The sequence below is a fragment of the Colletotrichum jinshuiense genome, chromosome 6 (genome assembly GCF_051148585.1).
Source record: "Colletotrichum jinshuiense chromosome 6, complete sequence".
Lineage (NCBI taxonomy): Eukaryota > Fungi > Ascomycota > Sordariomycetes > Glomerellales > Glomerellaceae > Colletotrichum > Colletotrichum jinshuiense.
The window spans coordinates 1,895,677-1,918,105 of NC_139313.1; the positions used below are offsets into that span (position 1 = coordinate 1,895,677).

Here is a 22,429-nt window from a genome sequence, read left to right on the forward strand (position 1 = left end):
AAATCGGCGCTTGGCTGTAAATATGGCCCTAAGGAGTGACTACTGCCTCGAGGCTGGGTCAATCTTAAAAGGCGGTTTCCCAAGATTACTCTTTCAAGATAATATATACCTGGATCCAAGCGGTTTTGTATGGCCACAAGTGTAATAGACACGTCAATAGTACCGGATTATAGTCAGTGTACAAACAGGGACTAAAATACACGAAAGGGAAAGTAGAAGGACGTGGGTGTTATTGGCCATAATTCATTGGTGAGGCTAAACAAGCCACTCGAACCTGTAACCCCCAAAGTAGTGTGGTTTAGTAAGTCGTGATAGACTCGAGGCAAACCACCCAGACCTGCCATTGGAGTGTCGTTGTGCTGAAGCACATTCATTTATTAGAGCATCGTGGACGATGGATTCTACCGGGCACTCGAAAACAAGATGGTGTAGCAACCTGGTGTGGCTCTTCACCTAAGGTCTAGAAATCAATACGCACTGATGTTAACGACACAATCCACTCCTAATTTTATCCATACACGTAAAGCGAATAGCGGTGAGAAGCGGCTGCTCTTCTAGAACAATCCTTTACATCGATGCATGTACTGAGCACAGAACAGAAACAAGAAGATACTAAGCAGACCATTAAGCATGCACCATGTGCACGTTGGACATATTCCTATGTGGTAAACCAAAGAGACACACGATGAACCGCCAAGCATGTGAACTCTGTTCTTTCCTTTCGTTGACTATTATCGATATTCCACTACTGTCACCGTCTTCATTTGGTTTGCGCCAGGCTGCTGGTACTATCCGCCACGAGTATTCTTATCAAAAAAGAAACTTTGATGGAGTGATGAAGATATTAGTTTGTTAATTGGTCTTCCTCTCTACAAGTCCGTTACAAGCTGAGGAGGTAACAGAGAATCGTACAGCGAAAGCGACTGCCTTGATTCAAACTTCGGCAAAACGGCCGACCAATGCGGACATCCAAAATCCTCTGGAATTTAGTTTGGGAGGCGGCACTCAATACCAAACAAGACTGTCTCAGTGCGTAAGAATGGCAAGGCAGGCGGGCAGACAAGGCGTGAGACCCTTCCTTACAATCCCCTTCCCTCCACAGATCACCACCTGGTACATTCGACCTTGTTGCTAATTGTTGTACATGCGCAGCAGAGTATGTCTTGAAATATTTCTTACCACGGCATGTCACCGATGTTGGAAGCCACTTGAGAGTCTCATTTCATATTTTGATTGATTGGGTTGTTTATTGAGTTGATCGATAACGTCCAATGTCCTACCAGAGATGCCGGGACAGCCCGGCACCGTCCTCAGAGTTACGCATGGGAAATAAGAATGCGGAAGAAACACGCAAAGTCCACATTGTCCTCGGCCTGAGGTACTCGCTCGAGGCACACTCCTAACGAGCAGTAGACGTCAACCGGAAAGAGCCTTATCCACTACCAGCCGTTCCATGTACGCCACAACTCCAAATCCCGTTTAAAAAATAACCTTTGGGTAGGGTCAAATGTGACACCCGTGCCGGGTTCATCATTGCCGACCAAACACGAAGGGAAACAAGAAATTCAAGCCCTGTCCCCGTATCCAGAAAACCCCGGTTGTGCTGGTTCTAATTCTGATATGCGACCCCTTTTTGTTTTGTTTCTTTGGGTACCCGTCGTCGACCTAGAATTGAAGAAAAGAAAAAAAAGAAAAACAGAAAATCAAATTTGATCTTAGGGTCCAGTTCTCTCTATGGGCCATTGTGATTCGTCGCTACACACAGCTTTTGTGTATGTCTTGATGTTTTGTTGCATCTCACGCTGGTGCGGAGTAGATTGCAGATATGAGAGTGGAGGAAAGCAGCGGGTCTGTCGTTAGGTTATGGTTAGGTGAGGATGGTTTTATGCTCAGGATCGGATAGCGGCGGTAGGATGCGGTCGTCGAGGGTGGGATCGGGGCCGCTCGATGGAGGCCGTCCGACTGGGATAAGCCAAGGCGATTATTGCAATAGGTCCTTGACGTTCTCTTTGACGTTGAGCGCCCACTTCAACTTCGCCAACGTCGCCTTCGTCTCCTCGAGTAGTCTCTCCTGCTCCGCACTCCTCTCTATCGCTCCGGTCTTGATATCCTTGAGGGCAAGCTCCTGTTGCAACTTGTATTCGGCAAAAGTCTTTTCCATCTCTTCCTTCTGCCGCCTCAGCTCCTTAATATTGCCGTCCTGCTGGTCGCACAAGTCCCTCAGCGCTGCAATCTTTTCGTCGTCTCTCCTACGCTCTTCCACGAGTCCAGCAATCTCGGCGCGGAGCTTCAGATGTGCGCGCTTCACCTCGTCGCCCTGGTCTTTCCAGTGTGAGCTGATGGCGGTATAGCGGCCTTCCATCAACGCGGCGTGGGTGTTGGCGTCCTCGACCTGCTTCGTCGTGCTGGAGCGCATCTTCTCCATCTCGTCGCGCCATGAGCGCTCCCGCTCCTGTGCATCCGCCGTGCGCTTCTTCTCTAGATCGACATTTGCGTTGAGGGTCTCGACCTGGCGTTCTTTGCGGCTCAAGAGAGTTTTGGTGACGTTTGCCTCGAGTAGGCGGCTCTCGTAGTCGCTGATGAGGCGCTCCATCTTGTCCTCGACAAGCTTCGCCGCCTGCTTCGCTTCCTCGGACCGTAGCCGTTCAATTTGGATGTCTCGCTTCAGAGACTCATTGTCGCTGACGAGCTTGTTGATGACCCGTCCCGTCTTTCCCAGTCCCGCCTTGCCGATGGTTGAATCCCAACCTGCGGGCTGGGCTTCCGCGCCCCCGACCGCATGTTCGTCGTCGGCAAGCGGCGTCTCCTCCCTCTTTGTCGAGTCTACCCTCAACGTGGAGTCCCCGCCGTTCCATTCGTGTTTTAACTTGACGGGTGTCCTGTCTTGATGATTCGATGCCATGCTGACTGCGCTGGCGTTGCTGTTTACGGAGCTGGAGAATGCAGAGTTTTGTGACGGGGCGTCGGAGCTCGTGTCGCTCGCGGCTTCGAAGCTGGGTACTGTGCGGATGGTCTGTACCATTTTAGGGGCGCCTCTAGGAGACAGGGTAGGGCTCGACGTCGACTGGAATTTTCCGTCGAAGCGAGTGTTCATGCAACTGTTGCGGACGCCGCTGGGGGGTGGTGCAAGGGAATGATGGCTCGAGGGACCATTTAGCGAGGGCGTCGTCGGGGAGGGATCGTTGGCAGAGGTTGAGGCGCGAAGGTCTTTGGGGAGTTGTAGTTAGCAAGAAGTTCTCCCGAAATTCCAGATCGGCAACTGAGGCGCAGTGCTACCACGGAGGCTGCCGAAAGAGAGGCTAGAGGAGTGGGCGGGCGGTGAACGGGGCGAGGTTTCAAGCAAAGCGCAGCGAGGACGGGGACCCTTACCGGAGGCAAACTCTTGTTGGATATTGAAGACGGGTACTTGGGGAGGGTTGGAGGGAAGTCGTTGCTTCTCTTTCTTGTGTGGCTTTTGCAGTCGACTAGGCATGTCTCTCATTCATCGTCTTTTGATTCTAGGCCAGGTTGGCTGGTCGGCGCGGTGGTGGTTTGTAGCAGTCGCGTTGGCGGCGGTGGTGGTTGCAGCAAAGGAAAGTTGGGGGCGCCGGTTCGTCTTTCAACTGGGGTGTCTACCCGTGGTCGAAAGCGGCGTGCGTCTGATGTCGGACTGCGGCTGACGTGGGATCCAATGAGGGTTAATGGGGGGAGGGGGGGATGGAATGGGCGGATGTCCGGGTAGGCAGCGCAATGCGAAAGGCAAAATAAAAAAAGGACGGGAATCTCGGTTCTCTTGGAAAAGTCCAGGGAATCAAAAGCGTTCGTTGGCACAGGTTACAGCAGAAGTCCGTGCCGGGCTACGTCAGTCAGTCAGGTCATCTTCGTCTGACAGGAGGCACCGGAAAGGAGGGTCGAGCGAGAAGGGGACAGCCCAAATTAATCAGAAAGTGGCCGAGACAGGCATTAAGCAGATCCAAAGTGCAGCAGCCGTTTTTCTGAGCAGCCCCAGGTTTTTTTTTGGTGTGGGATGCATGGAATTCGGGTGATTTTCCTACGTCTGTTGCCGTCAATCAGCGAGGCACATGCACAGGCACAGGCGCAAGGCACAGGAACCAGCGCACCCGCGTCAAGGAACAGCACAACACACACCCGTGGACCTGTTTGAGAGGCATCCAATCTCTCTCTCGGGCGGGCTGGCCACTAATACCACTGCAAGGTAACAGTGATGTCCGTACCGAACAGGCGACAGACACCTGGCCAAACTCCACTAAAAAGCAGGAGGCTACCCTGTTCCCCAGCAACGAAGATCGCTGCGTCACTCCTGGTAATCCTGGTCCCGTGAAAAAGAAGCCATGCACGGTCCCGCCTCAGTAGCCCTGTGTCTTGCGCTACTTACCTAAGCCAAGGTATGTTGCGCTGAATCGTGAGGCAAGGGAAAGGCGAGGGGGAAAAACTGACATCTCCATCATATAGATGCGCATAACAACGAATTTCCCTCACGTTTAACACGGGAAAACCCCTTTCTTTTTACATAGTACGCGATACTGAATTTGGTACATTATACAAGACGATGAACCATGAATGAACCACCGCACTTGGGGCCAAAAAGAAACACCTACCGTCCTCTCAACGTTTCCGCATGACAGCATATCACCTCCTTGCATAAACGCCGCTCCTTTAACAACATTGAGAGAGCATTTTGAAGAGAAGGGAACTCGCCCAGCACCAGCCATGTTCCCCTCTATCCGACAGCTCATCCCGGCCCTTATTTTGCTCCGAATTCCAGATTTCTCCTTACCTTTACGGCAATATCGGGCTTGCCTGTCTTACCGCAGGCGGGTCGGTGTCAGTGACAACCCAGTTCACCATCACATTGCAACCAGACCCCGGCGTCGATTGGATCTAAGAGTTTTCGTCCCCTGATTTGACCTCTCGCAGGCCCCTTTTTTTTTTGACCTCCTCAGAGAACCCCAATCCAATGATCACAATAGAATGAGGCTCTCGAAAACGAGACATATAGAACCCTCCGGATGAACCCCTTAACCCACCCTATCTTGAAACTTCCCACCCACATGAGCAGACTTCAGCCTCCCCAAAGCTCTAGCTGAAAACCTGCCAAAGCGCCACTCGGCTCAAAATTGACTTGAGAACCTCGTCAAATCTTTGACTTTCTTCGCATCTTTTCCTGGCAGCTGCAACGGCTTATGTTGTAAGCATGCCATAAACGCACATCATATTACCTGATTACCTAGGTAGGCATGGTGTTATTACTGAGGCTCGTACAATACCCCTGAGCGCCAAAGAGCCTCCTGATCTACCAACTGCCCCTCCCACCCGGCATGACATAAATTCTCCGATATGTTCTACCCGCCTGGTAATCATTGTATTTTCCCCTCACGCTCGAAAGACAACACACAGATTATGTCTTGTCCCACCTGTAACATGACATGCCAAGCTCAATTAAAGGCTTCCAGACGTTGTGATCCCTAGGGTCTAGCCAATCTATGATCGTAGCCAGCGGTTGTCACTTTCTCACCGTGCCCGGCCACTTTTGTGCGTGTTTAGCCCGTGCCCTTGTGTTTGTGATAGGACCTGGATGAATGGTGAAGAAAAAAAAAGGATTTGCGTGCATTGAATCCCCCCCAAAACTTCATTTCAGCGTCATTTTCGGGCCTCTTTTATCCGGGCCGCCCTAGAAATACGTATGTATGCACACAGTTATCCGTACAACCCATGGTTTGAACCCAATGAAACGCCAGGCCTATGCCATGCTAGTTTCCCGCCGTAACCGCTCTTGCCACTATCATCCTCCCAATCTAAGAGGCCCAAGACTCTCGCTGCTTCACTCCAATTTTTTTCTAGGGTATAGTGTTGGACTCGGTAACCATCAAAATATTTCCATCAAACACACCCGTAGACTTGGAAGATGGATGCTGTAGCAACCTCACAAGTCTTTTAACCACGAGTAGTTTTCGTCCTAATCAAACCTGCATTTGCGTTGTGCATATGCGTCGAAATCGAAAGTCGTCGCGTCGCCAAGTGGCCGCATCCAACCGACCCTGGCCGCGGCCATTTTTTATGTTTTGATCGCTGCCGTGTTGTTTGTTGCTAGGGCACCGCTGCCACTCTCCGCAGCTGCTTTGGCCGACTCCAAGAAGGCCGGCCGGAACTTGACCAAGTACTTGGCCGCCAATGGTCGTGCGTCCTCGACTGCAGTGGTTCGTCAGTATCCAATCAACAATACACTCAGGCAAGCAAAACATACACTCTGTCCAGATATCCTGGACCGTATCCAGAGCAAGCTCCTTGGCGGGCGGCCGCATCATGACCAGGTACAACAAACTTGTCAGAGCCAGTGGCACCACCAACGGGTCGCGACACATGAGCTTGACGCGTGACAGAATGGCCGGGCTAAGCTCGGGGATCTCGCCCAAGAATCTGGTGAGAACTTTGTCCTGGGCGTTGAGATATTGCGAGAAGCCGTCGACCAGCTTGAGTGCCCACTTCTCGTAATGAAGTGGATGATCTCCCTCTTGTTTCTTCTGCAGCTGGTCGTTATACCACTCTTCGGTTAACCAGGTGATTGCAACATCGATACGGCGTCGGAAGTCCTCGAGTACATATGTGTACAACGAGTCTCGGATACTGTTGCCGAGGGACAACCGCGATGCAGCGCTACTACCCTCGTCCTTGACGCCGATGACCTCCAAGCCTGCTGATGATCGGCTTGCAAGACGAGTAATGATGGCAATCCAGGACTCTCGATCATTGGTACTGGCTGCCAACCGGTTGATGCCAGACTTGGACTTCTTTCCGGGGTCTTCCAACGTCTTTACGAACTGGAAAAGGGATATTACAGAGCCTTGGCCAGCGCTGAGCGCTAATTCTGGGGTAAGCGCCGGTGGAGGGGGTAGCTTGAATGATCTCAGGCCCAAGTCACCGTCATCTGGCTTGGCCGCAGGATCACTATCAAGTTTGTTCAATATCTGTTCATTGTCCTCGGCGGCGTAGAAGTCCGGTTCATAATCATCGTCATCCTCATCGACGCCCAGAGGGGCAGTTTCAGGGTTGAGTTGCGGTGCGGGCTGGGCGGCCAATGTGTTGAGCCGTCCCCGAATGCCCTAGGTAAAGTTAGCGGAAGCTCTCTCGTATTCAGCACCGCGACTTACCTCGATGGCTTTCGTCAAGAGTTGCGCATCTGTGCGGATGAGAGTTGTGATGCTGATTTTGGCGGCCAGGGCAGCTGGGAGTGTCGCCACATCGAACGCCTTGAGTCCTTCACTTCCGGTGAGGGTAAAGACGTCACCTAAACTGTGAGGTCCTGGTGGAAGCGGTGTGATTTGTATCTGCGGCGTTGTTGCAACTTGGGGCACCACCCGTTGACGCTTGGGATCAACATCTGCGTGTTGTTGGGCCTCAAGGGCTCGCTTTCGGCCGGACTCGTCGAAGATTTCGTGCCGCATGCGCATCATTCTCTCAACATGCTGCTGGATCCGTGGCCCCATGGGGTTGTGAGGGTCGCTGCATTACGAGGTTAGTCAGGGAATTGGGATGTACAAAGGGTTTTGGGCTGTACCGTTTGGACAGATGTATCAAGAGCATACGAGTAGTCTTCTCCATCGATTTGACCATCACGCGAGTTCTAGGAGTCATGGGCGAGTTTGCGAGCTTCATGGGGTTGAAGTTGAGCACGGCATTCAGGATCCTGTTGGCCGTACCTGGCCGACTGCGGACCAAGATGGAAAGGCAGTTCAAGGTGGCATCAACAAGAAGAACATCACTATGACCATGGTGCTGTGGTTAGCTGTGATCGAACGCCCACTGCCAATGCAATCCTTACCTGCTGTTCTCCTGCAATACGCTCAGCATTCTGTCCAGCAAACCAGCACCTTCAGCGTCAAGCGTCCTAGCATCCAACGTCTGATGGTTTGGCGGGATCTTATCCAGTGATATATCGAGAGAGTCACCACGCTGAGCAAAATGTCAGTAACACCACAAAGCAATATCCTTGGCTGGGCCTACTCTTGGTTCGTTGGGATTGGCCACCGATTGCGCCAGGACGACACGTTGTGCGAACTTGATGCAACATATCCGCACTGTAGGCTCGGTATCGTCCCATATCCTCAGAATGCTTGTCTTGACCGCGACCATCCGTTCCCACGTGAGGGTATCGTACGAGTTGTTAATGCTATCGCTCTAGTTAGCCTCCGGCTTGCACGAACAGAGCATACTCGGAAGCAGGGGCGCACGTACATCCATCGGAGCGCAAATGGATAGATACTGGCTGCAGTCTGAATAGCGCTACGAAGAACGTGGGCGTCCTCCTTGGGGTTCTCGACCATGGTCTGCAGCGTGTCCAGCACAAAGAGCTGCATCGTCTCCTTCTCGCTTCCAGGAAGCGCGGGCGTCGCAAACGCCTCAGCCAGGAAGTCGGCGCCCCATCTTCGAAGTTCAACGCGCGCTGAAGGACCAACGATTGGGAGGATGCTTTTGACAACAGTCGGGTAGTATTTGACGTCGCCGAGGACGAGCTTGCGGGCATCGTTGAGCTGGCGGATCTGGTCGCTCACGGACGCCTGCGGAGAAGGGGCCGCCATAATTGCTGCAAGCTTGGAGACAGAGACGCTACGGGTCTAGATGGTTCGCGAAAGAATAATATGTCAAAATGCGCCAGTTTGTGGCTGTAGAGGTCGAAAGTTGGCAAAGACGCAAGGCTTCGAGATCACGATGGCAGGAGCTGTCGCGACTTGTCGAAATATGGAGAGCTCAAGCTTTTCCAGATCACCATCCTCTAACGCGCTGAAAAACACAAGGTCCCAATCGTGTAGAATCGTGCAATTCGTCGATGTGGATGGAGAGAATTGAGAGGGCGACTAGGCGTGTTCAAGTAGTCGGTCTCTGCTAGGCGATGCGATTGCCTCGTTTTCCCTGCTCCAAGATTTTGAAGGGTTTCCTGCCTTGCAAAGCAGCAGTACCTGCCGACGTTGAGGGACTGCGTGACAAGCGACGCGGATTTGTGACGGGGCGTGTCGACCACTGTTGGCTGTTTTCGGTTAGCGCACCGGCTGCCTTAGAGCCTCAGCGTCGGTATTGCTCCGCGCTGCAGAGGTGGTCCCAGTGCTTGGTGGAGGGGGAAAATAAGCGGTGCTGCTTTTGAAGGAGACAAGAGCTTAGATGAGAAGAAGATAATGACTAAACCCCATCTCTTTCACACAAGAATCCAACAGGCGGAGAGGGGAATTGGCTTGAATATCAGAGCTCGATGTGGCAGAAACGGTTCATTTTCCAGAGCTGCCTCAAGTTGTCTCTCATAAAGGCAGCGATGCACTCTTGGCGCTCCGTGGGCTTCACAAACAACAATTGGCAGGGGCCCTTGCGTAGACTTATCGGACTAGTCGACGTCATTATCAGTTCACCCGAACTTCAACCGTGTTATCGATACCAATCAGCATCGAGGGAATGTTCGGCCTGTGAATTTCCTCTATCCGTACTTCGCTAGGCCTTTGCGACAGGCGACATTGAATTTCCATCCGCGGCGCAACCACGATCGCCTGAGGGTCAACTACAATATCCGTCTCCAAACCTCAACACCCAGCTATACTCGATAGAAAGTCTACTCGTGGGACTCAAGACCAATTCACAATGGCGATGTACGCCACCCGTTCTCCTGCCCACGCCGGATGAGTGGTCTGACAAGCAAAACACAGCCCGCAGAAATCCTCCTACTACGATCGCAACCTTCGCCAAGGTCCCGCCCTGATTCGTGCACGCAAGCCCTACCTCGCCAAGAACCTCGCTGTCGGTGCTGGATTGTGGTGCTTCGTCGGCGCAGTGTGTATGTGGCGGCCCTCCACATGTTCAGTTGTTGGCAAACCTTGAAGGAGCGGTTCAAACTAACTAGGTCACTCTCAGACTGGTACACGATCAAGGCCGTCGGCCAGGACGAGTTCGAAGACGTCAAGGTCCCCGATGCCCCGAGGCAACAGCAGCCGGCGAAATCCAACTAAGTTGGTCATGACAAGCAGATGAGTGTAGTTATGCGAAGAGCCCGTCGCAAGGGGACGCGCCCGACAGGACAACTGCGGGAACAACTCGCCATGTGAAGGGGCATTTGCATTGTGTAATATATACCAGCGAGGGCCAACTCGCTTCCTACGCCGGTTAGACCAATGTAGAATACCAAATCCTCAATCAGCAATTCTGTACATATGTCTCATTACAGGAGAAATCCTGTTCATCCGAATGCAAATGTAGCCCCCTAATCCAGACAAGACAGCACCCCAAGAGAGCCGTCTCAAATCTATGGGAAACTAAACAAACAAGTCCGTCGCATTGTCGCTTCGGCGCGAACATAACTAAATAGAAGAAGAAGAAAAAAAGAAGGGGCGAATTGCCCAAGCCGTCGTGGGGTATCATAACAGTACAGTAAGCCTCGAAAACGCCGTCAGCCGCCCGGTGATGCCGCCCTAACTTGCCATTGCTGTCACTGGTTCTTGTTTTGGAGTCGAGTCCTTTGCAACTTTGGACGTGCGGCTCCCCGCGCGCTTCATCTGGGCGCTTTGGGTAAGAACATTGGCCGTTCGTACCATCTCGGGAGATGCTGATATTAAACGGTTCATTGGCGGCGAAGTGTGCGGGCCAGCATGGCCATTTGATAAGGCCGGTATCGGTTGGGCGTTGGGCGGGCCTGCTGGTGCTTTGCCCCCTTGCAATGGGCTATTCACACGAGGTCCAGGTGCTGCAGGCCCTGAGCTGATCTTGTGCGCAATATGATTCGGGTTGGCCCATGGTGTGTCCTTGATGAACTGTTCACCAGCAGGGCCAAGGTTCCCTCCGAATGCGACTGCCTGGTAATCCTCGATAGGCTGCATTATTGATCGCTGCCGAGGCTTCGAATTGCGCTAAGAATGGTCAATGATTGTTCAAACGCAGTGTCCAGTATTTGGCTAACCTTCATGGCCTCCAGATCGTCATCAATCTCCAATAGGTTCGCGCCTCGCATGGGCGGCACAGCGGGGAAGCCCTCGTGTTTGGCAAGTCCTGCCAGGAAGGAAACTTCCGAGTTGTACGCAACAGCGTTCCTCGTGCGCTGCGCAGAGTTGGCCGGGAATAATAGGCCATAGTCCGGGATGCTGTGCGCGCTTCGCCTAGCATTTTGAGTTTCGTACCACTCCTTGTTCAAGTCTTCCAGCATCTTGGAGCGCTGTTCTCGTGCGCCCTGGTAGAACTGATTCCAGATCTGAGCTCGACGCGCCACTGCCAGTCGCTCTAAGGCCTCGACCGACAGCTCGTACTCTTTACTAAAGTTACGGAGCTTCTTTTCGAGCCTGTCGTCCAAACATTGCTTCATGTTTAGGTATTCGGGGTGGGTCGGAGGCTCGGCTTGCAGAGAGAGCTCTTCTTGCTCGAGTCGCTCGAGTCGATCCTTGTACAAGCTGCAGCAAGTCCGTAAGCGCACGCCGGGTGCTATTTGCTAGTTGGGGGAGACTCACCGCTCACGGAAAAGCACAAACTTCTCCTCAAGATCGGTCCATTCTTCGACCGCTATACGTTTTCTCTCGACTGTTCCATATCAGCCCACGAACAAGCAATTAGCTGAGGTGTTGCTTACGTTCTTCGTCATTCTTTGTGGCTTCTGCGTCATCGTCACCCTCATTTTCGGCATGGTCGTCGCCTTGAGGTCCTGAATCTTCGTCGCCCCGACTCTCGTCCCGGGCATCACCGTCATGGCCTTCGTTCTCGTGGACCTCGGCTGTATGGCCCTTTCGCCTGCTGCCATTTCGGGTAACCTTTTTCGTTATTTGCGAGTCCTTGATTGGGCTGTGGCCGTCGCGCGACGGACCCCGCTTAGCTGGTGGGAGTCCTTGGACGTTGTCCTCGGCTGCAGAGTGATCGCCCGTAAGGGACTTTGTGGACGGAACATCATGCTCGTGCATCTCCACGTCCTTCTTGTGCTGGTCCAGCTCTTGGGGGACAACGGATCCGGTGCGCTTCCTGGCGGGCTGGCCTGGTTCAGACGATTCCGCGACCGGCGATCGCTTTCTTTTCTTTCTATCATTGTTCTCAGAATCATCCTCGACAGATGGAAACTCGGTGGACTTCTTGGGCTTGCTAGGCGAGCCCTCGTCGTCGCCGCGGCTGGAGGCCATCGACACGTCGTCGTGATCGGAAAGGCTCTCATCGTCGCCATCGTCGGCGGCGTCAAGAGAGAATGTTTTTTGAAGCTTGCTCGGGGTACGATCAAAGATCTGACCGTCGTTGAACTGATTGACGACCACGTCCTTGTGTCGCTGGGCCTGCGGGGTGTCGTAGAGGCGCTCAGTCTCCGCCTCGGTATCGTTCGCCTCGGACAGGTTGCTGTCGGAGTCGAGCGCTTCGTCATGGTCTGGTTGAGAGAGATCCAGCTGCATGCCATCGAGAGATTCGCCCTCGCCGTCTTTGTCCTCGACGTCGCTCAGAGGGCTGGAGATGTTGCTATCGTCATGATCGAGCGTCGCCTGCCCTGGGGAGAGGGCAGGCGGCGCTGACGCCGTAGCTGCCATTGAAAGAAGAGGATGATATTGGGATTTGCGATATCAAACCGGGTGTCTTGGAGGTGGGATAGGTCGTGGGTAGGTGCAATTCGGGTAGACGAGTTTTCGTGGGAACGAAGACGGGGCGCGGAGGGACAGGAAGCAGTAGCACCAGGTTGGAGAAGCGGGCTGGTTGCTGTGGGGAGGAAAGCGAGCGTCTGCCAAAATCAATAGGTAAATAAAAGCTGTTTGAGAGAAGCATCAACGCGTGTGATTGTCTGGTCCCGAAAACAGACGTGGGCGAGCACGGGTGGTGGTGTTGTGGTGGGTTTTCGGAGAAGGAAGAGAAGCGTTAGTGACCTGCCTCTCCATGAGAGATGCGCTCACCTGCTCCCTCTCTGTGCCTTTCCCGTCCCCCCCAGTGCGGAACCAGCATCGGTCGGCAGAACCAAGTCTTCGCCCTGACAGCGAAAGCGGTGAACGCTGGCACAACAGTGGGCACGGGGCATTTGTTCTCGGCAAATAGCGGCCTTCTGACGTTTTGCACCAATCGACTGTTGTTCCGCCTCTTATCAGCGTCCGACACTCCGAGATTTCTTATCGGGCCAGAGCGCAGAGCAAGCGATAGAGGAGCGAGCTCGATATTTTTTCTGAGCGCAAGCGACTTGGGGGACCCGGTGCATCTACAGCAGGCCCGTTAAAGAACGTTGGGACTCACATACAAGCAAACAACTTACTGCAAGAATGGCGAAAGGGTAATTTTCATGCGCCATTGTCCAGGAATATGTTTCAAAATGCTAACATGCAACAGAAATTCAAAACTTGTCGCCAAGGCCAAGGCCATTGACCCCACCCTCGATGCTCTCTTCGCATCCAGTGTAAGTCTTTGACGATAACTCGACCAATTGGACCACGAAAATACTGACATAACTCAGGCTGGACCCGTAAAGGCTCCTTCAAAGGCGAGGTACACTGAATTGCCTCCTCCCAAGGCAAAGCCCGAACCTGAAAACGCCGACTCTGACGAAGAGCTCCCCGACGCCGACGAGGGAGATGACGAGGAGTTGTCGGAGCTGGGAAGCGACGAGGACATTGATCTTGAGGACGCTGCCGAGTTCGAGTCTTCTACCGAGGAAGAAGTAGCAGAGGCCACTACGAAGCCGAAGAAGGAACGGAAGCGCAAGCGGGAGGAGGACGACATCGAGGGCAAATATCTGAGCAAGCTTGCGGAAGCAGAGGAGAAGGAAAACCCAACCGGCAAGCGCACCAAGAAGGAGGGTACCGAGGCGGAAGATGGGGACGACGCAACCTCAGAGGCATCATCCGAGGGCGAAGACACAGAAGTCCGGGTTCACGAGTCCTTGGCCGCCGACGCCAAGACCAAGACCAAGGACACCGAGCTGGAAAAGGCGAACCGGACCGTCTTCCTCTCCAACGTCGCTTCCGACGCCGTTGACTCCAAGTCCTCCAGGCGCACCCTCGAAGCCCATCTCTCCAGCGTCCTCGACAAGGACGCCTCCCCTCCCCAGAAAATCGAGTCCATCCGATTCCGCTCCATCGCCTTCTCCGGCGGCGCCCTTCCCAAGCGCGCGGCCTACATCACCAAGTCCCTCATGAAGGAGACGACAAAGTCTGCCAACGCCTACGTTGTATTCTCAACACCCGCCGCCGCGCGCAAGGTCGTCGCCGAGCTCAACGGCACCGTTGTGCTGGACCGCCACCTGCGCGTCGACAGCGTCGCTCACCCCTCGCCTACGGATCACCGCCGCTGCGTCTTCGTTGGCAACCTTGGTTTCATCGATGACGAGACCATCGTTACCACGGATGAGAACGGCGAGACAGTGCAGAAGAAGAGGAGCAAGGTCCCCGCGGACATCGAGGAGGGTCTCTGGAGGACGTTCGGCAAGCAGGCCGGCAAGGTTGAGAATGTGCGCGTTGTGCGCGACCCCAAGACGAGAGTAGGCAAGGGCTTCGCCTACGTTCAGTTCTACGTAAGTATCAGTCTGCTCCACCAAACCCCTTACAAAACCAAGCTAATAATCACAGGATGGCAACCACGTGGAAGCCGCCCTCCTCCTGGACGGCAAGAAGTACCCTCCCATGCTCCCTCGCATCATGCGCGTTACCCGTGCCAAGGCTCCCCACAAGACCGCTCTCGCCATGGAACGCACCAACAAGGCCAGGGCCCAAGCTGGCGCCGCTGGCGCGCCGGGCAGCACGAAGTACCGGGCGAAGATCACGCCCGAGCAGCAGTCCCTGGCCGGTCGTGCGGGTCGCCTGCTCGGTCGCTCCGGCGCCTACCGCGAGCGCAAGGGCGGCGACAAGAGGCCGCCTAGGGCCAACGGCTCCGGCGCTGTTCCCAAGGACGAGATCAAGGCACCCGAGGACTTCATCTTCGAGGGCCGGCGTGCCAGCGCAAAGGACGGCAGACCGAAGGATCTTAAGTTTGGCAGGCGAAACAAGGCCAAGGGCGGAGTGCAGAAGTCAAAGCCAACGGGTCGTGGTGCAAAGAGAGCGTCGGAGTGGAAGAAGAAGCAAAAGTCCGATTAGGATTGATAAGAGGGGGGAAAGTTGTATTAGGAGGAAGATGTCTCACGTGTACTAGTCTCATGGGAATACCAAGGTGGGCATAGAGAAGCGTCGGGAAAAGGCGTCCAAAAATAATGACTTTTAAAGTATTTATCATACTTGATTATGGTTTGTAATGCTCAACTTGGCAAAACAACTGGGTTGCCGAGAATTGCGGATGATTCGAGTATCAAGGCCAATGCCATCTTCGCATAATGCAGCCTGGTTTATGACCCCACTACGGCCCATGTAGATCAAGTACACTCAATAATGAGAGATATCAAATTCACAAACGATTCTCATCAAAACAAAAAAAAGGGGGCAGGTATTTACTCGTGAAGAAGAAAGGAATTTGGTCTCATCTATTATCAACTCGAGCTTGACTCCGAAATATCCATTCAAGGGTTAAGGGGTAATCCAGTGCCGTCGCGTGTCCGTATCCGTGTCCGTTCGGCGAGAACAACAGAGAAATCTACCGAAGCGATACTCCCAACGGCCGCCAAAGAAACAAGTTTTTTCGTGCATTCGTTTCGCCCAAGACTACCAGGTTCGTCATTGCCCGTCGCAGCAACCGATAAGCCGCGAAACGAGAACGAGTATCTCCGGAGCCGGCTTAGTACTCAGCATCGTCCTCCTCGGGCTCGAACGAATCGGCAGCAACCTCCTCGTAATCCTTCTCAAGAGCAGCAAGATCCTCACGGGCCTCGCTGAACTCACCCTCCTCCATACCCTCACCAACGTACCAGTGGACGAAAGCACGCTTGCTGTACATGAGATCGAACTTGTGGTCCAATCTCGACCAGGCCTCGGCAATGGCGGTGGTGTTGGAAAGCATGGAGACGGAACGGTCGACAGGTGCGAGGCCACCATCGCCAGGGGCGGCGGGGACGGCCATGGGCTTCTGGTAGTTGATGCCGAGCTTGAAACCGGTAGGGCACCACTCAACAAGGTTGAAGGAAGACTTGGCCTTAAGGGCGGCGATGGCAGCGTTGCAGTCGCGGGGAACGGCGTCACCACGGTACAGGAGAGCGACGGCCATGTACTTTCCGTTGCGGGGGTCGCAGACGACCATCTGGTTGTTGGGCTCGAAGCCTGCGATTCATTAGTATCCTTGCCCCTGTAGTTGGATGGGAGTGGCGACATACACTGGAAGGTAAGCTCCTGGACCTTGAAGCTCTCATGAGCACTCTTGGAAGCCGAGATAACAGGGGCGTAGCTGATCAGAGGGTAGTGAATACGGGGGTAGGGGACCAAGTTGGTCTGGAACTCGTTCAGATCAACATTGAGGGCACCATCGAAGCGAAGAGACGAGGTGATGGAGCTGACAACCTGAGCGATCAGGCGGTTCAGGTGCTCGTACGAGGGACGGGGGATGTCGAGGTTACGGCGGCAGATGTCGTAGACAGCCTCGTTATCGACGAGGAAAGTGCAGTCCGAGTTCTCAATGGTGCTGTGGGTGGACAGAACAGCGTTGTAGGGCTCGACAACAGCAGTCGAGACACGGGGGGCGGGGTAAACGGCAAACTCAAGCTTCGACTTCTTGCCGTACTCGGTGGACAGACGCTCGAGCAGAAGAGCACCGAAACCAGAGCCAGTACCACCGCCGAAGGAGTGGAAGATCAGGAAGCCCTGGAGGGAGTGGCAGTTATCTACAGAGAGTTGCCGGTCAGTCTTGGCGGGGGGCGACGGGCAAGAAAGCAGCAAATGGAGACGAACCAGCAACACGGCGGACACGGTCAATAACGTTGTCGACCATCTCCTTGCCAATGGTGTAGTGACCACGGGCGTAGTTGTTGGCAGCATCCTCCTTGCCGCTGATCAACAGCTCGGGGTGGAAAAGCTGGCGGTAGCCACCAGTTCGGATCTCGTCGATGGGGGAGGGGTCGAGGTCGACAAAGAGGGAACGAGGAACGTATTTGCCGTTGCTAGTCTCGGTAAAGAACGTCTCGTAGGAGCCGCCATCGACAACATCCTTGGCGTTGGGGTCAGGACGACCATCGGAGCCGAGGCCGTGCTCGAGGAGGTAGCTGCGCGTTGGCGGTCAGTCCATCGGGGTTCTTTCTTTCGGATCAGGAAGGTATGGGATGGAGATGAACGCACAGCTCCCAAGCAGAGTTACCCAGCTGGGTACCGGCCTGACCGAGGTGAAGGTGAAGAATCTGGAGACAATTCCGTTAGTGCTTGGGTCTCACACCGAGGTAATTGGTAGCTAGGCTGTATTTCAGGGGTTGCATCGGGTTCGGGAAATGGGCAGCCAGCCGACGATCCAAAGCTGCGACAATGGGGATGGAACAAGAAAGAAAACCATGGTAGGCGCATTCACTTACCTCGCCCTTCATGATGTATTGTGGCTCGACGAACCTGAGAGAATGCTGCGACGCAGGTTGGAATTGGAAAAGGGAATATTTTCACGCGCGCAGCGCAGAGTTGAGGTTCGGAAGAGCTAGGGGGGAGGAAGGTGTGGTGATGGTTTTCAGAGGTTTGGAGGGCCGCTTGTTGTGGGCAAGGCGGGGCACAATTGACAATGCCGACCAGTGGCACGATAGGCTCCAAGGCAAAGGGTAGTCCCCCCCTTCCTCGCCGGGTTTAGCGCCTGTCGCTCATTGCTAGTGCTTTGATGATTGCGGGGGGTTTCGTAGCCAATCAATTATCGGTGACACTCTCACCGCTACATGGTCCAAGCGTCTTGTTCGCCTGTCCTTTGCATCTGCGTTGAACACAAGACAACTTTCATGGGTGCCCCCTGCATCCCTGTTGGCTTTGTACCTGGAAGGGACAAAATGCCTAAAAAAGACGGCTGCCCATTTGACAGCCGTTGTGATGGTTCGCCAACGATGCGCTTATCAGCCGCACAAGGCTGACAGCTACACGAGCATCCTCCTCGTTTTCCAACTTCATAGCTAGACATATCATACTAAACAAACAGCCCGTTAGAAGACTCATCTGCCCTCCATCAACTCTCTATCCCAGTGCATGCAATATCCCCTAATCTAACCTACAGTTTTCACGAGTCGTGCTTACAAGGGTTTGACGTGTACGCCTTCATATAGCGACAACTTGCAATCGAGGACGCACGACGTCATTTCCCCTTCCTATTCAACAAAATGGAGGTGCCGCAAACGGACGATCCAACATACGGCTTTCCACGGCATACTCAATATGCCGAGGAGGCTAAGCCGGGATGACTATCTTGTGGCATGGATATGCCCGCTAGAGGTGGAGTAGACCGCTGCAATGGAGATGCTGGATGAAGAGCATGAAAGCCTACCCAAGTCCCCGACAGACCATAATGTCTACCGACTTGGGAGCATAGCCGGCCACAACGTCGTGATTGCAGGACTTTACCAGCCAGGAAACAATTATGCGGCCACGGTCGTCACATAGATAAGGATGACGTTTCCAAGCCTCCGATTCGGCCTGGTATTGGCGGCGGTGCCCCAATGAGAACAGATAACGGAACTATCCATTTAGGGGACGTGGTGGTGAGCAAACCAAATGGCATACACTCCGGGGTGGCTCAGTACGATCACGGCAAAGCAAAGGCTGGCCAGTTCGAGCGTACAGACGCCCTTGCACCGCCGCCCGCAGTCCTCCTCAGTGCTTCTCAAGACCTGGCAGTAGCAAGGGCTGCCAAGGACCCTATCGAAGCAAATATCAAGCGGATCAAGACCAGACATAAACACTTTCGACGGTTCAAACATCCCGGTATAACGCAAGACCATCTTTACTCGCCAACGTATGTTCATCTACGACCGGAACAATCATGCGAGGAATGTGGTTGTGACCCTACTCAACGCATCAAGCGGTTTCAGCGGCCTTCGGATGGGGTAAGCGAAACATAAATTGTCATCCATCGGGGCACAATAGCTTCTGGTGAGCTGGTGGTCAAAGACGGCAGCTCAAGGGACCGTTTAGCACAGCAGGATGGACTGTTATGTTTTGAGATGGAGGCTGCAGGGGCGCTTGCTCACTTCCCCTGCATCGTCATTCGCGGTATTTCGAACTACTGTGACTCTCACAAGAACGATCAGTGGCATGGCTATGCGGCAGCTGCAGCAGCTGCGTACGCGCGACAGCTCTTTTTTCACATGCCCATCGCTGAGATTCGGGTTCAGGGGTAAGTCTTTCTTCAAGCCTTGCTAGTCCAGGCCAGAATTATATCGTGGCTAACAAGTATTTGGTCAGAAACTGCATTAACGTGGCTAGTTCAGCTCCTGTCACATTTACGCTCGCCCCTAATTTGTCAGAAGTTATTGGAGTGAACCGTTTTATCGCAAGGTCAGAAGAGAGCTTGAACGAATGCACGAGACATTGGGACGGGCCAGTGAGCGTCGCACTGTTGTTGTGCATGGGCTGGGGGGTATAGGCAAGACTCAGCTCACAGTAGCTTACATCAAGCGGCACCGCAGCAGATACTCAGCTGCAATTTGGCTGAATGCAAAAGACGAAATTTCGCTGCGGCAGAGCTTTTCCCATGCGGCTACACGGATCCTGCGGGAGCACTCGTCTATATTGTACATACAGAACGCCGTACCGAACCAAGACCTGAGTAAGATTGTGGAGGCGGTTAAGAGGTGGCTGGATGAACCCAAAAATGACGGTTGGCTTATCGTATACGACAATTATGACAATTTTGACTCGAATCACAACACCAAAGGTGGAGAGAGAACTACAGAGGTCACAGAGGAAAACAGACGCGGTTCTGCAGAACAAGACCAGCTTGGGTCTGTGGGCTCCAAGGCTTATGATATCCACACATATTTGCCTAAAACAGACCACGGCACCATCATCATAACCACACGATCATCAATAGTAAATCTTGGGTATTCCATCAGGCTAGGCAAGCTAGATGACGTTAACGACAGCTTGGCGATTCTGGCGTCAACATCCCACCGTGGCAGTCTCCTCAGTCAGGGTAAGCCGTTATGAATACAGACACTAAAGGTTGCTAACTAAATGACTTGAGATAGACCCCGCCGCCAATGCGCTCGCGCGGCGGCTTGATGGCCTACCTCTCGCTCTTTCGACAGACCAGGTGTCGACTACCTGCGACGAATATCTCCGGTCATACGACGAATCCTGGTTGCGATTGCAGAAAAACAGCCCCCAGGTGTTGTCTTACGATCGAGCTTTGTATTCAACGTGGGACATCTCGTTCAAACATATTGAGCAGCAGAGCGTGGCTTCAGCTATGCTCCTTCGGCTGTGGGCATATTTCGATAACGAAGACTTGTGGTATGAACTGTTGCAAAAGGGGGGGTCAAAAAGTCCGATATGGCTACAAAACCTCACTCGAGACAAATTAGATTTCGATAAGACCATGAGGGTATTGTGCAACCATGGGCTTGTAGAGGCGGATCCACCCACGAAGGATTGCGGTGCAGAGTCGCGAGGATACAGCGTACATGCATGTGTGCACTCGTGGATGATATACGACCTCAACCAAGAAACAGAAAAAAAGACGGCATGGGTGGCAATGAGATGTGTTGCATCACACGTCCCGAATAAGAGCCAACGCAACTATTCGTTGATACAACGGCGGCTTGTACGTCATGCAAACAAATGTGTAGGTATGATGGATGCTGTAGAGTATTCTGACGACAAGTTATGGATATATGAGCCTTTTGGGGATCTCTACGTATACCAGGGACGTTTTCGGGATGCCGAAAAGATGTACAAGCGGGTGCTGGAAGGCAAAGAGAAGTTGCTAGGACAAGATCATGAGTCGACACTTAACACAGTCAGCAAACTAGGGATTCTTCACAGGAAACAGGGCAGACTCCGGAAAGCCGAGATGCTACACAATCGGGCGTTAGAGAGCAGAGAGAGGTTACTAGGACGGGATCATATATCGACGCTTGAAACAGTCAACAACCTAGGGGTTCTCTACCAGCAACAGGGCGACCTCAAGAAAGCTGAGACGGCATATAAGCGGGCGCTAGAAGGTAAAGAGAAGTTACTAGGGCGAGATCATACATCAACGCTTAAAACCGTCATCAACCTAGGGGTTCTCTACTGGAACCAGGGCGAATTTCAACAAGCCGAGACGACATATAAGCGGGCACTAGAAGGCAGAGAGAAGGCGCTAGGGCAAGATCATATATCACCGCTCGATATAGTTAACAACCTAGGGATTCTTTACCAGAAACCAGGCGAGTTCAAAGAGGCTGAGACGGCATACAAACGGGTACTAGAAGGCTACAATAAGGTTCTTGGGTCAGACACTTATGCACCCGTTCTAAACACACTTCAGAACCTTGGTTACCTCTACGAACATTTAGAGAGGAAAGACGAAGCTTTAATGTGCTATAAACGAGCACTGTCCGGTATCTACAGCATTTTCGGACCACAGAACGAAGAACACGCGCTCTTATCCGCTAGAATTGCTTTGTTACGGTCTTCTAAGTTATAGGAAGACAACGAGCCCTGTGAGGAGAATATTGAAGAGCGACGACTTAGATCGTACTCGAATTAGCCAAATACGAAAGAAGACACAAGCACAGGCAAGATGAACGCAGATGGCAAGAAAAGCAGCTCATAAAAATAAAAGTAAGCCATTGTTCAAATCTCACTAATATCACCTAATCCTTTTCCATTTGGGAGCTATGCACTAGTAATGCAAGGCAGTTCTGATCAAGCGTTGACCGCATCTCTCGTATGCCTTGCGGTCGAAGGGCATTCTGGGAATTGTAGACCCAGTGAGAAAAGCCATTTTGTTGTTCGTTACGGAGGCATTGGTTCATCTAAGCGAGAACCATACCACAAACAGCACGCAGCCTCTGCCGCCATGGTGAAGAAACAGAGCTTCTCCCGGAGCCCGCGCCCTCAAACTCCGGCTCGGTGCCAAAGACTTCGACTCCCGTTCCCACGCAGCTGAGCGCTGTGCAAGGCAACAAGCCACCACGGTTGCAAAGCCGGATGATGGTGTTAAGCTTGGAGTCGAGCCCCCCGAGCTGCTCCCGCATCTCCAGTCCCGCTGTGGCTTAGCCAAGCGTGATAGCGACGGTCTAAGCTGTGACGGTCTCGCGAACCAAGAAGTCGAGTCCAGAGAAGTCAACGTCGTCACTCCGATCCCTCGTGACTGCGGTATTGTTGGGCGGCGCGGTGGTAGACATGACAATGTAAAATGCGATGCGGTCCTCTCGGCGACTGGGGCTTGCGCTTGAGCGTGGTTGCCGGATTGTCAACAAAGGGGATGGATACACATGCGTTGTAATTGACAACTCCATTCCCTGAACGGCCATTCTCGAGCCAGCTAGGGGGATGTTTCAACATCTCAATGGTATGAAAGGCACCGCGGGTCTTGAAGGCACCCACATGCTGCATGATTTCATACTTGAAGTAGAGTCCAAGGAAAAGCTTCGCGGGCT

At 53.2% G+C, this 22,429-nt stretch overlaps 7 protein-coding genes across 7 annotated transcripts; 3 read left to right on the forward strand and 4 right to left on the reverse strand.

Moving 5' to 3' along the window:
• Positions 1 to 1,981: 1,981 nt before the first annotated feature.
• On the reverse strand, positions 1,982 to 3,472 carry EsH8_VI_000490 (uncharacterized protein; the record flags this gene model as incomplete). Its single annotated transcript, XM_083271743.1, has 2 exons — positions 1,982 to 3,207; positions 3,370 to 3,472. 2 exons carry the CDS (start codon positions 3,470 to 3,472, stop codon positions 1,982 to 1,984), a joined length of 1,329 nt encoding a protein of 442 aa, XP_083126917.1.
• A 2,583-nt stretch (positions 3,473 to 6,055) lies between these two features.
• On the reverse strand, positions 6,056 to 8,576 carry EsH8_VI_000491 (RNA-processing protein PTA1; the record flags this gene model as incomplete). The annotated part of the gene is made up of 7 exons (XM_083271744.1): positions 6,056 to 6,189; positions 6,245 to 7,100; positions 7,149 to 7,500; positions 7,556 to 7,759; positions 7,820 to 7,950; positions 8,002 to 8,167; positions 8,233 to 8,576. 7 exons carry the CDS (start codon positions 8,574 to 8,576, stop codon positions 6,056 to 6,058), a joined length of 2,187 nt encoding a protein of 728 aa, XP_083126918.1.
• A 1,045-nt stretch (positions 8,577 to 9,621) lies between these two features.
• EsH8_VI_000492 (uncharacterized protein) lies at positions 9,622 to 9,986 on the forward strand (the record flags this gene model as incomplete). The annotated part of the gene is made up of 3 exons (XM_083271745.1): positions 9,622 to 9,629; positions 9,687 to 9,814; positions 9,892 to 9,986. 3 exons carry the CDS (start codon positions 9,622 to 9,624, stop codon positions 9,984 to 9,986), a joined length of 231 nt encoding a protein of 76 aa, XP_083126919.1.
• A 459-nt stretch (positions 9,987 to 10,445) lies between these two features.
• EsH8_VI_000493 (Sds3-like-domain-containing protein) lies at positions 10,446 to 12,521 on the reverse strand (the record flags this gene model as incomplete). The annotated part of the gene is made up of 4 exons (XM_083271746.1): positions 10,446 to 10,880; positions 10,931 to 11,414; positions 11,472 to 11,541; positions 11,591 to 12,521. 4 exons carry the CDS (start codon positions 12,519 to 12,521, stop codon positions 10,446 to 10,448), a joined length of 1,920 nt encoding a protein of 639 aa, XP_083126920.1.
• A 714-nt stretch (positions 12,522 to 13,235) lies between these two features.
• EsH8_VI_000494 (rRNA-processing protein NOP12) lies at positions 13,236 to 15,041 on the forward strand (the record flags this gene model as incomplete). Its single annotated transcript, XM_083271747.1, has 4 exons — positions 13,236 to 13,246; positions 13,303 to 13,369; positions 13,427 to 14,482; positions 14,538 to 15,041. 4 exons carry the CDS (start codon positions 13,236 to 13,238, stop codon positions 15,039 to 15,041), a joined length of 1,638 nt encoding a protein of 545 aa, XP_083126921.1.
• Positions 15,042 to 15,672: 631 nt separating this feature from the next.
• Positions 15,673 to 17,398, reverse strand: EsH8_VI_000495 (tubulin alpha chain; the record flags this gene model as incomplete). Its single annotated transcript, XM_083271748.1, has 5 exons — positions 15,673 to 16,151; positions 16,205 to 16,708; positions 16,776 to 17,086; positions 17,160 to 17,218; positions 17,387 to 17,398. 5 exons carry the CDS (start codon positions 17,396 to 17,398, stop codon positions 15,673 to 15,675), a joined length of 1,365 nt encoding a protein of 454 aa, XP_083126922.1.
• Positions 17,399 to 19,358: 1,960 nt separating this feature from the next.
• On the forward strand, positions 19,359 to 21,471 carry EsH8_VI_000496 (uncharacterized protein; the record flags this gene model as incomplete). Its single annotated transcript, XM_083271749.1, has 2 exons — positions 19,359 to 19,974; positions 20,030 to 21,471. The coding sequence occupies 2 exons, from the start codon at positions 19,359 to 19,361 to the stop codon at positions 21,469 to 21,471; spliced, it is 2,058 nt and encodes a 685-aa protein (XP_083126923.1).
• Between the last annotated feature and the right edge of the window lie 958 nt (positions 21,472 to 22,429).